This window comes from Ochlerotatus camptorhynchus, unplaced genomic scaffold (genome assembly GCF_037179485.1).
Source record: "Ochlerotatus camptorhynchus isolate MF236.1 unplaced genomic scaffold, CSIRO-AGI_Acam_v1.1 ptg000007l, whole genome shotgun sequence".
Lineage (NCBI taxonomy): Eukaryota > Metazoa > Arthropoda > Insecta > Diptera > Culicidae > Ochlerotatus > Ochlerotatus camptorhynchus.
Genome location: NW_027040499.1, coordinates 553,839 through 567,142, shown reverse-complemented (window position 1 = coordinate 567,142; position 13,304 = coordinate 553,839). Strand labels below are relative to the sequence as shown.

Genomic DNA, 13,304 nt, shown 5'->3' with positions numbered 1-13,304 from the left:
TTTCAATGAGAGTGAAGAATACTCCAACCGATGGATATTCGATTTCGCTAAAAAGGTCTGTCCGGACTCAGTTCCAGCACAAAATATTCTTCGAGAAGCGTCTCCTAGCGGCGGCTCTCTGGATAGACCATTCTCAATGCTGGATTTCTCTATGGCTCTTCTTTCATCGAACAACTCCTCACCGGGAAGCGATATGATTAAATTCAATCTTCTGAAAAATCTCCCAGATATCGCTAAAAGACGCTTGCTAGATTTATTCAATTCCTTGCTAGAAAACAACATTGTACCGCCTGAATGGAGACAGGTCAAAGTAATAGCCATTAAAAAACCTGGCAAATCAGCGTCTGACCATAACTCATACCGTCCGATTGCTATGCTTTCGTGCATTAGGAAATTGTTGGAGAAAATGATCCTTCGGAGACTCGATCACTGGGTCGAATCAAATAACTTGCTATCAAATACACAGTTTGGGTTCCGCAAGAGCAAAGGAACAAACGATTGTCTAGCGCTGCTTTCCACAGATATTCAACTGGCCTTTGCACACAAGGAGCAATTGGCTTCAGTATTCTTGGACATTAAGGGGGCTTTTGATTCAGTTTCCATTGAAATTCTGTCAGACAATCTGCACAGATGTGGACTTTCTGGAATTTTAAATAATTTCTTGTACAATTTGTTGTCAGAAAAGCAAATGAACTTTTCCCTTGGACAACTGACAACTTCCAGAATTAGCTACATGGGCCTGCCCCAAGGCTCATGTCTCAGCCCTCTTCTTTATAACTTTTACGTCAAAGATATCGACAACTGTTTGGCAGAACAATGCACGCTAAGACAACTTGCAGATGACGGTGTGGTTTCCGTAAGAGGTCCACATGCCGTGGACTTGCAAGGACCATTGCAAAATTCCTTAGATAACTTGTCTTCTTGGGCTATGAATCTAGGGATCGAATTCTCGCCGCAGAAAACTGAACTGGTAGTGTTTACTCGAAAGCGGTACCCAGCCCAAATGCAGCTTAATCTTTTGGGCAGAAACATTACCCAATCATTGTCTTTCAAGTACCTTGGGGTCTGGTTTGATTCAAAGTGCACTTGGAATGCTCATATTACGTATTTGAAGCAAAAATGTCAGCAGAGGATCAACTTTCTCCGTTCAATTTGCGGCACATGGTGGGGTGCTCATCCGGGAGACCTCATAACGCTTTATAAAACAACTATTCTCTCTGTTCTAGAGTACGGCTCTTTCTGCTTTCTCTCGGCAAGAAAAAGTCACCTAATAAAATTGGAACGAATTCAATATCGTTGTCTGCGTATTGCTCTAGGCTGTATATTGCAAGCAACACATTTTCATGGAATTATGTTGAGTAAACTTCTATACAACTAAAACCAGTCATACGAAGGTTATATAAACTGTTGTAGAACTTGTGTGTTGCCTGGGATAACATGAGTCTCGAGGTTCTGGCAGGAGTAACACCCCTCCAGAACCGTTTCTGGGAGCTCTCTCTCAGAATACTAATCAAATGCGGAGTGACGAACACACTTATAATTGCTAATTTTGAAGAAATTCTTGGGTTGAACACACAATCTCGATTTATGAGAATCTACCACCACTACATATCATCAGATATGTGTCTTCCTTGTTATACTCCAGACCGTGTTCACTTCACCAATCGCAGTTCCTCAATTGAATATGATCTGACCATGAAACAAGCAACTCATGGGATTCCCGATCAACTTCGACCTATTATTATTCCGCGTATTTTTACTGAAAAGTACCAACAAGTCAATTGCATGAAAAGATATTTTACAGATGGGTCTCGTCTCAGTGGATCCACTGGCTTCGGTGTCTTCAATGAAAACTCTAGCGCCTTCCGCAAACTCCAGGAACCTTGTTCCGTTTTTGTTGCTGAGCTGGCAGCAATCAACTTCGCATTGGGGATGATTTCCAACATGCCCGCAGACCATTACTTCATCTTCACGGATAGTCTCAGTTCGATTGAGGCTATTCGGTCGATGAAACAAGGTAGGCACTCATCTTATTTCCTTTCAAAAGTAAGGGAGCAGATGTGTGTGCTGGTCGAAAGATCATATATGATTACCTTTGTATGGGTCCCCTCACATTGCTCAATCCCAGGCAATGAGAAGGCGGACTCTCTCGCAAAGGTGGGCGCGCAGGAAGGCGAATTGTATGACAGGCAAATTTCACACGATGAATTTTACCATTTAGTGCGTCAGAGTATCTTTTCGAGTTGGCAAACCGATTGGGACACTGGAAATCTTGGACGGTGGTTACATTCAATTATTCCTAATGTTTCTTCGAGAGCGTGGTTTAAAGGCTTGGGCTTAAGTCGTGACTTCATTCGCGTGATGAGTAGACTTATGTCCAACCACTACTCGCTAGATGCTCATCTCAATAGAATAAACCTCGTGGACAGCAACATCTGTCGGTGTGGAAACGGTTACGATGACATCGAACACGCAGTTTGGCAATGTACGGATAATGACGCCGCCAGAGAGCGACTTTTGAATACCCTCGAGGCCCAAGGAAGACAACCCTATGTTCCTATCAAAGACGTGTTGGCAACCCGTGATCTCTGCTATATGCAGTCCGTTTATGTTTTTCTTCAAATGTCTAGTATAAGAATTTAATTCCTTTTGTCTTTTGTCTCTCTTTATTAGTTTTTGTTTGTCTTGTCCTCCCGTCTCGATGAGTCTCATCGTCGCCCACTGGTCACCCACCATAGCCGGTCGAACTCCGGACGAAGCTAGAACAGCACTACCGTTCATACTGGCGAAAACGCTCTGATGAGACAACGAAACCCTACCCCAAGCTCCTCCCCTGATCCTATCCTTCGAAAATGTACCCTACTAACCTCGAGTAAGCCGCGAGTAATCGGCCCAACTCCTACTAGACATAGAATTAAGTGAATTTTGTTACACACAGTGAACAATGAATTATCGGCTCCGTAAAGCTAACGCGATTGAGCCTTCCAAATAAACGAACTAGATAAAAAAAAAAAAATTTGCCCTACCCATATATCTGAACGTGGATGCGCCTCTGATTAGAACATTTCAGAGTCAAACCATTCTGCCTAACCCATTTCCTTTCAACTATAGCCTTTCATCTAGATCGATCTTCTTGATCTTCTCACAAACATAACTTCCATCATGAAAACAGCTCCCGCGCACAGTAATCCGAACCCAAGAACGATCAACCCTCCCAGAATATCATCCAGTCTTAGCGCCGTGGGATCATTTACCTCTCGGTCATGGGAATTCAACGCCACCGTATGAACGAAGTAGTCATCGTACTGAAAGACGATCCGAAGCCTCTGAGCATGCATCAGCAGTCCGCTACCCGTTCGACTTATTACTTCATTGAACCGTTCCATCAGTGGCCATGTTTTGGTGCCCATCGCTACTTCATGTTCGTGGAACAATTCCTCCCTCATCAGCCGGTACTTGTGGATATTGTTCGCCGTGATCCACTCACCTAGCATCAGGTGGCCAATGTTTAGGTGCGACAATGCAAAAGCAGCTCCTCCTTGATCGGCAATTCGACGGAGCTCTGATGGAGGGTAAGCTCGAAAGTTGGTGACTAACTTCACTATCATGGGCTGTAATAGAGGTTTGTTGAATTATTTGGATGTTCTTCTAAATATGATGTTGCATACATTTTTCGATAGAAGCAAGGAGAAAGACCATGCCTTGTGGGTCTGCAGCCAAGGGATTCCACTTGAGGCTAAATCATTCAACGTATTGATGGCAGGTTCATAAATAGGTATCGTCCGTAGGCTAGCATACTTTCCTGAATAGATGCCATCCATGTTCATGACATACAGCAACACTGTCACGGTTAATATGGCTTCCGATGCGGATCGATTGCGAATGTTTGCTGATTGCAAGAGGAAAATCGCTAGCACATTGAATGCATTCCACAAGACACTTTTTTGCTCGATTTTGCGTATCATAAAGTGGGCTATCAGCATGTAGACCAACACGATGGCACAGAAAGTGCCAAAGATGAACAGGTAGACGGATGTGGCGAATACCATTGTGATTAATTTCCACCCAGGGATGAGGCTTAAAATCGTAACGGTTAAAGATCGGTTGAGTGTTATAGCGAATTCGTTTATTATCGGGGTTAACACCAGTTCCAACCCAGTGAAAAACCGAACTTTTTGTCAGTGTGAACCTCAACCTGAGCTAGGTTTTATAAACAAACGAGCAAACTGACGTTTGTCAGAAAACAAGCAGACCCAATCTTGATACCCGATCCAGGTTGGAACTGAACAACAAACGAATTCGCTATTAGAATCAACTAAACTTACTTGGGCTTCGGTACAAGGCAAGTGACACTTCCTCGCGTAATAGGCGTAGAGAAGGTCAAATACTGGTAACAATTGTACCAGCTGCTCAAAGCACCAATTCCGAGATCAGCTCGTCTTTCTGCCACGTCCCCAATTATACCATTTCCGGTTCTATTCGGTAGGATCACGCCCCACATATTGACCTCGTCTATGATAAAAGATGTGAAGTAAGCAGTTAACTAGCTATTAAACATGAAAGAAGCCTACCAATAACCAACTCAATCGTACAGTTACGCTGCCTGCAAAACTCCACCAGAATAAGACCGTTAAGGCCATCCATTGAGAAAGTTCGATTCTTTGAGCGTATCTCTGGAGCCGTGACATCAGCCTCTTTTATCAACATGTGTGGATTGATGTAGAAAGTTGCCACTCGGATCGACTTTCCATACAAATCGATCGTTTTATCGGGAAACAGCCAGTTCCCGTATTCGAACAAACCGTCTCCGACGCGGTAGCGATCAAGAAGGTACAACTCAGAAGCATGCTCCACACTACCAACAAAGCGATTGGTCAGCAAATCAACCGTAGCCATCTCAAACATTGGTCGAAAAATTAACAAATTCAAGATTTCTGTCAGACTAGGATGCTCTCGCACGGCGCCGAGGAAATCTTCGGATAGAACACCATCCACAAGCACAAGGACAAATTTGTTAGAATTCCTGTAGCCAGCTTCGTCGTGCAATTCCACGAAAACATCCAAGAAATCCAACGTCGCGCTTTGATGCAAAATGAAGGCACTGCACCCGGATTCAATTCCCACTAACAGGGGATTTAACGACCAATTGAACTTCTCATCGTGGTCATCCAACTGTATCGACAAATATGGAATCAGAGAAAATGCTTTCATACCTTCGGAGATGTTACCGAGCTTTCCGGATACGATGCAGATTGTACAGATTCCAGTGATGTAGGTAGTTACTGCAATTGGCAAACTGTAAGCATGATGTATCTTAATTCAAATCTCTTCGCACTTACAGACATCGCTTAGCAATTGCTCATATCCGTTCCAGAATGTAAGGAGGTCAAGTTCTCTTTCAAGCTGATCCATGTCTACTATTAGAAAATCCTAACAACGAGTTGGTCATATATTTTGTAGCGATTGTAATTGTTTGCTAATCGATTCAATCTATTAGTGACCGGTAGATGACAAATTCTCTTTAATTTATGACTTACCAACCGTTGGAACGATAGAAACTTTCTAGTTACAGCCTTTGATCCATTATAATTAAATTATGACTCTTTAGAAACGATCCTAAATTAACGAGAGGGTCAAAGTATCTATGACACAATACCTGATATAGGACAATAAATTGACCAACATTAAGTCATTACAAAAGAGTATCTGTTTGTGTTGTTAAATTGCTAAAACAATCACTTGGTCAACAATATTAGCCTTAATGAAACTGGATGGCACACAGCCGAGGGCAGTAAACAGCGATAAACCGATTTCCAGTTGGCGATTCCACGTCCACACTAAGAGCCTCGATGAAAGAAGTGCGGATGTGAGGCAGAACGCAGAACTTGATTCCAGAGCAAGCATTCCAAGTTAAGATAGTTAGCGGTTTAGACGCCATACTGGATGATAAACTTACCGAATACTTGGATCTGCTCGGGCTTATTGCGGCACTTACGAAGAGCACCGGTCATGTTGAATAAAATTTCCATCAGTTCACCTGCTGATAATAGATCGGGGTTGTTGTATGGCGCTGTTGGTTGTCTCCAGAATCCAGGGGGTGGAGAGCTTTGTCCAGCAGAATCACCGGAAGCTTCTTGGCTGGTTCCACCCAGGAATTTCATTTGTCTTTGCTGAGCACGAAGAGGCGAGAAATCCTCCGTCCTGAATGCCGGGGTGTTGTCCTTCTTCCGTCCTGCATACTTAGAAATAACTAATTTTACACGTGACGGAATCGATCTTTGACATAAAAGATGAGACGTAAACAAACATCTCATGTAATATTAAGTGCTCCGAGACTGAAAAGTTCGTTGCTCGACGAAAAGTACGTTTGATTGAGCTATATTTCACGTCTGTTATGACTCAAATTTAAGTCGAAATTGACGCTCGTATATGTGACTCTCAGAGCACAAATCTAGTCTTGACTTTTTCCGACGTGTTTTCGAACCCGATGAAACTCCTCCACCGCAGCAATACATTGATCAGTTACCAAGATATGACATTCACCTGCAGCAGCTCATCTTCAGTCAAGACGCTATTCTCAAAGCCCTTAGCACAGTCGATCAATCGAAAGGTCCAGGCCCGGACCGTATTCCACCGTCTTTCGTCAAGAACTGTGCAGCATCGTTGGCCACTCCCGTTATGTCTATTTTCAATCGATCGCTTAAGGATGGCGTTTTTCCGAATGCCGGGAAGCTCGCCTCAATTACACCAATCTTCAAGTCCGGTAACATGCACAAAGTGGAAAATTACCGACCTATCTCGATCCTGAACTGCTTGGCCAATGTTCTCGAAAGTCTTCTGCATGAGAAGTTGTATCCAGCTGTTAGCGTTAGCGTTGTTATGACATGCTTCGTAGATTGGATACTAACGACACTCACGTCTCTTCTGAAATTCTCAGTTAGACTACTTTCAGGTATAATGCTGGGGAGTAAACATTGGTTCCAATCTAAACAAGAGTAACAGAAGCATGACTGTCGCTATTCCCGGCCACGCCCATCTTTACCATAACTAAGGATAGGGAAGGAAATGTTGATGTAGTACTTACTTAACGAGAGGCCACCGACTTAGCGACATCCACAAATCATCATTCTCTGCTTGAACGTCAAGCAGTACAGTTCGGTCTTTGCTCGCTCTGTCGAGTTGTTCTAAAGTTTCCAGTTTGTTCCAAACATTCGCAGTTTAATCGCGTCGTCAGTAGTGTCGGTCGCTTCGTGTGATGGGAAGACAGCGCTCCCGGAGCAGGCTCCGAGAGAAAACGGAGAAGAAGAACAGCGGTGAGGGTAGCTTGAGTGTACCTATTTCGAAAAAGTACGCTACTCTTCCCACCGATGTAGGGAATACCACCTCAGCCACGGTGAAGCGGTTAAAGAAGAGTAAGAAAAATCAAGGCCAGTCCGATGGTGCGAGTGGACGGGACGATGCCACCGCGACGAACGTCAGCGTCATTGGTGATTTCGGCGACGCCGTCGACAACGAAACTGCTGCCAGCCCGAGTGCAGCAAAAATGAAGCTTCCTCCACTGGAGGTGAAGCAAGTCCCACTCAACACGCTGATTGGCGATCTTTCATCGCTGGGCGTTGCAGCTGAGTTTAAGCTCGGCAGGATCGGCACCAAGGTGATGCTCCGAGCGAAAGCGGAGTACGAAGTGGCCGTGAAATATCTGAAGGATACCAAGGCGGAATTCTTCACGCACGACATCCCCGGTGAGAAGCCGTTCAAGGTAGTCATCAGGGGTCTACCAAACTTCGACCCCAAGATGGTCGAAGCTGAAATCAACCGGTACAAGCTAGCCCCAATCGCTGTCTTCCGAATGACAAGGAGAGACGAAAACGTGAAGACGTACCCGGATTCTCAACTCCATTATCGTACGGTGGGAGCCATACCGTGGCGGCCATCGTGACGTAACGCAGTGTCAGAGGTGCCTCAATTTTGGACACGGTACCCGCAACTGCAACATCAAGCCACGCTGCAGCAACTGCGCTCAAGAACACGCCACTTACAACTGCCCTGCGGATGGAGCCGTGGCGATAAAATGCGCTAACTGATGTGGTGCACATCAAGGTTCCGACAGACAGTGCTCCAAACGCGAGGACTTCAAACGCATCCGAAAGCAGGCGTCAAGCAACAATCAACCAGGACACAAGAAGGACAAAACCCCAGCATTCAGGACAGAGGATTTTCCGCCTCTTCGTGCTCCCCAGCAAAGGCAAGCGAATTCGCGGGTGCAACCCGCCCCCCCTCAAGAAGCTTCCGGTGATTCTGCTGGCCAAAGCTCTCCATCCCCCCCCCCCCTGGATTCTGGAGACAACCAACAGCGCAAAACAAAAACCCCGATCGGTTCTCAGCGGACGAACTGATGGAAATTTTCGCCAACATGTCCGGTGCTCTTCGTAAGTGCCGCAATAAGCCCGAACAGATCCAAGTGCTCGGTAAGTTCATCATCCAGTATGGCGTCTAAACCGCTAACTATCGTCACCTGGAATGCCTGCTCTGTAAGAGCAAAAGAGATTGAGCTTGCCGACTTCCTCCGCAAGCACAGCATCGACGTGGGCCTTCTAACCAAGACCCATCTATAGTCCGGCGACAGCTTCTGGTTGCCTGACCACAACATTATTCGGCTTGATCGCACCAGCTCCAGGGGGGGGTGGTGTTGCGGTCGTCGTCAAGAAAGGAATAAAATACCACACTCTGTCCCATCTCCACACCTCTATCATCGAGGCCCTTGGTGTGGAGGTGGGGTCGTCAACTGGATACGTCCAGTTCATCACCGTCTACTTCCCTCGACAGTGTGCCGCCAGCAGTCGACTAGCGGCTAAATTCAAGAAGGACCAGTCTACCATCACCCGTAACGGTTCCCGCTTCGTAATAGGAGGAGATCTAAACGCTCGCCATGAGGCCTGGCGGAACTACCAGCAGAACCAGAACGGTCGTCTGCTGTTCGACCACTCAGAGCATGGGCTGTACTCCGTTTGGTTTTCGGATGACCCAACATTTATCTCACCGGCGGGCAACCCATCGACGCTAGACCTGTTCCTGACAAATATCGGCTTGTCCAAGCCGGTAGCATTGAACGAACTCAGCTCCGACCACCAACCGGTGGTGGCTGAACTGGGCTGCAACGTGGCTCCTGCTTCAAGCCTGCGCAAGGACTACCATCGCGTAAACTGGGCCCAGTTTGGACGCGTGGTAGACAGGCACATCATCGACAACCCGCCGCTTGACAACGTGGAGGACATCGACCGAGCGTTGGAAGGATTCCACCAAGCCATAACCGTGGCTGACGAGGCGTGCGTCCGACGAGTTCAGGTTGAGCAATGCGTACTCAACCTTGATTCCTCCCCTTGTGCCATCCCTCCGGAGGATAGAATCACTGTGGAACAGATTTGCTCAGCGCTGAAATGCACCAAAAACATGAAGGCCCCCGGGTTTGACGGAATATTCAACCTAGTGTTGAAAAATCTCAGCATGAAGGTTCACTCTCTGCTGGCTGCTGTCTTCAACAGATGCTTGGAACTGCACTAATTTTCAAGTATCTGGAAGACAGCGAAAATCATACCTATCCGCAAACCCGGGAAGGACCCAACGCTAGCTTCAAGCTACAGACCAATCAGTCTCCTTTCAGCGCTGAGCAAATTGTTCGAGAAATTTATTCTCAATCGTTTGCTCAAGTTTGTCGAGGAGTAAAACATTCTCCTACCGGAACAGTTCGGGTTTAGGAAGGGGCACTCCACAAATCATCAGCTAGTACGGAAGATGAATAACATCCGAAGTAACAAGGCTGTATCCAAGTCCACAGCCATGGCATTGTTAGACGTTGAGAAAGCGTTTGACAATGTCTGGCACAATGGGCTTGTATACAAGCTTTGTAACTTCAACTTTCCTTTGCATCTTGTTAAAATCACCCGTAACTACCTTCAGCAAAGGTTGTTTAAGGTATCGTTGAATGGCTGCCTTTCAAACACGTTCTCCGTCCCAGCAGGAGTTCCTGTTCGCAGATGATACCGCAATAACCGTCAAGGGTAGGATGCCTCGCGAAATAACAAACAAGCTTCAACGATGCCTTGACGCATTTGTTGATTATGCCACCACGTGGAAAATCAAAATCAATGCTTCCAAAACCCAAACAATAATGTTCCTCCATCGGCAATCTCCCAAACTAAAACCAGCTCCCTCTTGTACTGTAATCATGGATGGCACAAGGGTTGAGTGGTCCGCCGAAGTAACCTATCTCGGGATGTTGTTTGACGAAAAGCTCCTCTTCCGCTCACATGTGGAGAAAACCGTAATCAAGTGTTCCGCCTTGGTTAGGTGTCTGTATCCGCTGATATGCCGTAGATCCCGCCTCTCAAGGGTGAACAAACTGGCTGTCTACAAACAAATCATAGCACCTGCAATCCTCTACGCAGCTCCGGTGTGAGAATCATGTGCACAGACTCACAGGAACAAAATTCAGGTCGCTCAGAATAGAGTGCTGAGGATAGTTCTTGATCGTCCTTTCGACACTAGAATAGCAAATTTACACGAAGAGGCCGGCATTGTCAAATTAGATTCTAGAATTAACGAAATTAAAACTAAATTTGCACAAAAATGTAATTTATCAGAACACCATATTGAATAATAAACTTACCGAGCACTTGGATCTGTTCGGGCTTGCTGCGGCACTGACGAAGAGCGGTGGTCATGTCGACGAAAATCTTCATCAGCTCATCCGCAGAGAAGAGATCGGGATTGACGTTTTGTGATGATGGTTGTCTCCAGAATCCAGAAGGGATGGGGAGCTTTGTCCTGCAGAAACACCAGACGTTTCTTGACGAGGGTCGGATTGTACCCGCGGATTTGCTTGACCGTGTTGCGTAGCAGGAAGAGGTGGGAAGTCCTCCACTCTGAATGCCGGCGTATTTTCCTTCTTTCGTCCTGGACGATTTCTTGTGGACGCCTGCTTTCGGATCCGCTTGAAATCTTCGCGTTTGGGGCACTGTTTGTCGGATCCTTGATGAGCGCCATCACAGTTGGCGCATTTGGCCGTTTCCGACTCGTCGACAACACACTCGGAGGAGACATGGTTTTGGGCGCATTTGCCACAGCGCGGCTTGATGAAGCAGTTTCGGGTGCCGTGCCCGAAATTCAGGCAACGCTGACACTGGGTGACGTCGTGACGGCCGCCACGGTATGGCTCCCATCGGACAATGATGGAATTGATGGAGCGGATGGCCTTCAACGCATTGAGCGTCACCGTTCCCTTCTGGAAATGCACCAGGAAAAGGCAATCTGGATACCTTTTGACTTTCTCGTCCCTCCTTGTCATTCGGAAGACGGCAGTTGGGGCCAGCTTGTAGCGGTTCTTGATTTCCGCTTCAATCAACTTCGGGTCAAAATTCGGTAGACCCCTGATGACGACCTTGAATGGTTTCTCGCCGGGAATGTCGTGGGTGAAAAATTCCACCTTGGTAGTCCTCAGGTGGGCAACGACCAAGACATACTCCGCTTTCGTACGGAGCATAACCTTGGTTCCGACTCTGCCCAACTTGAATTCGGCTTTAACGCCCAGCGACGCCAGATCTGCGATGAGATCGTTAAGATGGGCATTTTTTTTATTACCAACGGAGGTAGCTTTACTTTTGCCGTGCTTTTGGCGGCAACGTCACCGAAATCTCTAACATCACTGCCGTTCGTCGCAGTGGCATCGTCACGAGAAATCGTGCAATCGGACTGGGCCCGATTCTTCTTCCTCTTTTTGCTGCGTTTTCCTGTTACAGCTGGCTGGGTATGCCCATCGATGTGAAGAACAGCAAACCTGTTTGATGTAGGCACACCGGAGCTTCCTTCACTGGGGTTCTGGTCCTTCACCGGGGTTCTGGTCCTTCACCGGGGTTCTGGTCCTTCGCCGGGCTTCGCGAGCGATGCTTCCCCATTTCGGGGCACACACACACGCACGACAAACCACGAACGAAAGAGCGCGAACACTAACTCAAAAAATAACTTTCCGAACAACTCACGAGAGCGAGCTCAAACCGCACTAAACTGCTTACCGTTCAAGCAGAGAATGAGAGGTCTGATTTTGTTTTAGCTTCTTCTGTTTCTTATATGTACATCGTTAGAACCAGTCTTCCCTTGGGCCGCTGAACGTTACTCTTCGAGGATCCTATTGTTTTAGCCACGTCTCAAACCGAAGCAGTTTTCTTGCGAGTGAACGATTGCACGATTTTCCGGTCCGGTTTACTTCCAGATTTTTGCTTGTCGTGGAAAGTTGTTTCCGCGCCAGACTCCCGAATCGCGTTTTGAACGGCTCCGATCCTTACACCTTCCAATTTCGCTAATTGACGCATAGAGATGTTGGGGATAATGCACCATTCACGATCTGTTTGCGCTTTTCCGGAGAAATGCTTCGCGTTGTTACGGGAATGAGAAGAACCGACACTTGCGATACATGGAATTGTTGGTCGGATTCAGAGACAAAGTTTAATAAGAGACGCGCGAAGACTGAAACCAAAAAGATCCAATCGAACCGTCAAACGCGGTTCCAAGCGAGCAATGTACACGGTAAAAATAAACATCATGTTCATGTAAAGTGATTTGCTGTTGAATTTGCACTACTTGCCAAACATTGCAAATCGATGTGCAAATTCCTTCATTTCAGATTGTATTGTACATTGTTGATGTGCTGGGCTTTGAACTCGAAATGTCAAGTATACTGATGTTAACATTCTATCACTTTAAATTTAACTAATTATCCTTGGATTTAAATAATATATTGCCTTGTTCATACTGCAAGCCTTGTTATATGTGATATTGAACAACATTACAAGGCTTGTAGTAGAAGTAACATTGAGCAATCAATTTGATAAGTTTGACAATGTTTTGTAATAGAACTTATCTGATCAATACACTATTATTGAATACAGCAACAATATAGTAATACTCGCACTCATGAATGCAATTATTTCGAGTGGAAATGGAGAATTATCGCTATCTTGCTCTTAATTAATTTGTTGTTGACTTGCCATCTTTGTGAGTAATGTTTGGCATGTACGTTTTTGACGTTTTCTTCCAAAAACAAAACTTATCAAATTCAATGGATGAAAACAGTGATGCAAATTCAAATGATAATCATTTTGATATGAAGGTGTTATACAGTACATATTTTTCAATGACAAATCACTTTGTTTCAAAACGCAAATCACTTGAAAATCAACGATAAATCACTTCGATTCGTAGTGCCGCATGACAGACTGAGTCAAGTGCAAGACCATTTAGATTAGATGTGA

General features: G+C 45.8%; 1 protein-coding gene across 1 annotated transcript; it reads right to left on the bottom strand.

Moving 5' to 3' along the window:
- Positions 1–3,119: 3,119 nt before the first annotated feature.
- LOC135696873 (glutamate receptor ionotropic, delta-2-like) lies at positions 3,120–4,896 on the bottom strand. The gene is made up of 4 exons (XM_065216417.1): positions 4,572–4,896; positions 4,326–4,512; positions 3,669–4,077; positions 3,120–3,611 (listed from the first exon to the last, which is right to left on the bottom strand). Exons 1-4 carry the CDS (start codon positions 4,894–4,896, stop codon positions 3,120–3,122), a joined length of 1,413 nt encoding a protein of 470 aa, XP_065072489.1.
- Positions 4,897–13,304: the final 8,408 nt, after the last annotated feature.

What these genes read in the sequence shown, in the direction of transcription:
- LOC135696873 (XM_065216417.1), bottom strand. Translation starts at nt 4,896, where the DNA reads ATGGCTACGGTTGATTTGCTGACCAATCGCTTTGTTGGTAGTGTGGAG. An exon ending in TACGATTGAGTTGGTTATTG is followed by an intron (nt 4,513 to 4,571) that starts GTAGGCTTCTTT and finishes CTTTTATCATAG; the next exon opens with ACGAGGTCAATATGTGGGGC. An exon ending in TGCCTTGTACCGAAGCCCAA is followed by an intron (nt 4,078 to 4,325) that starts GTAAGTTTAGTT and finishes TACGATTTTAAG; the next exon opens with CCTCATCCCTGGGTGGAAAT.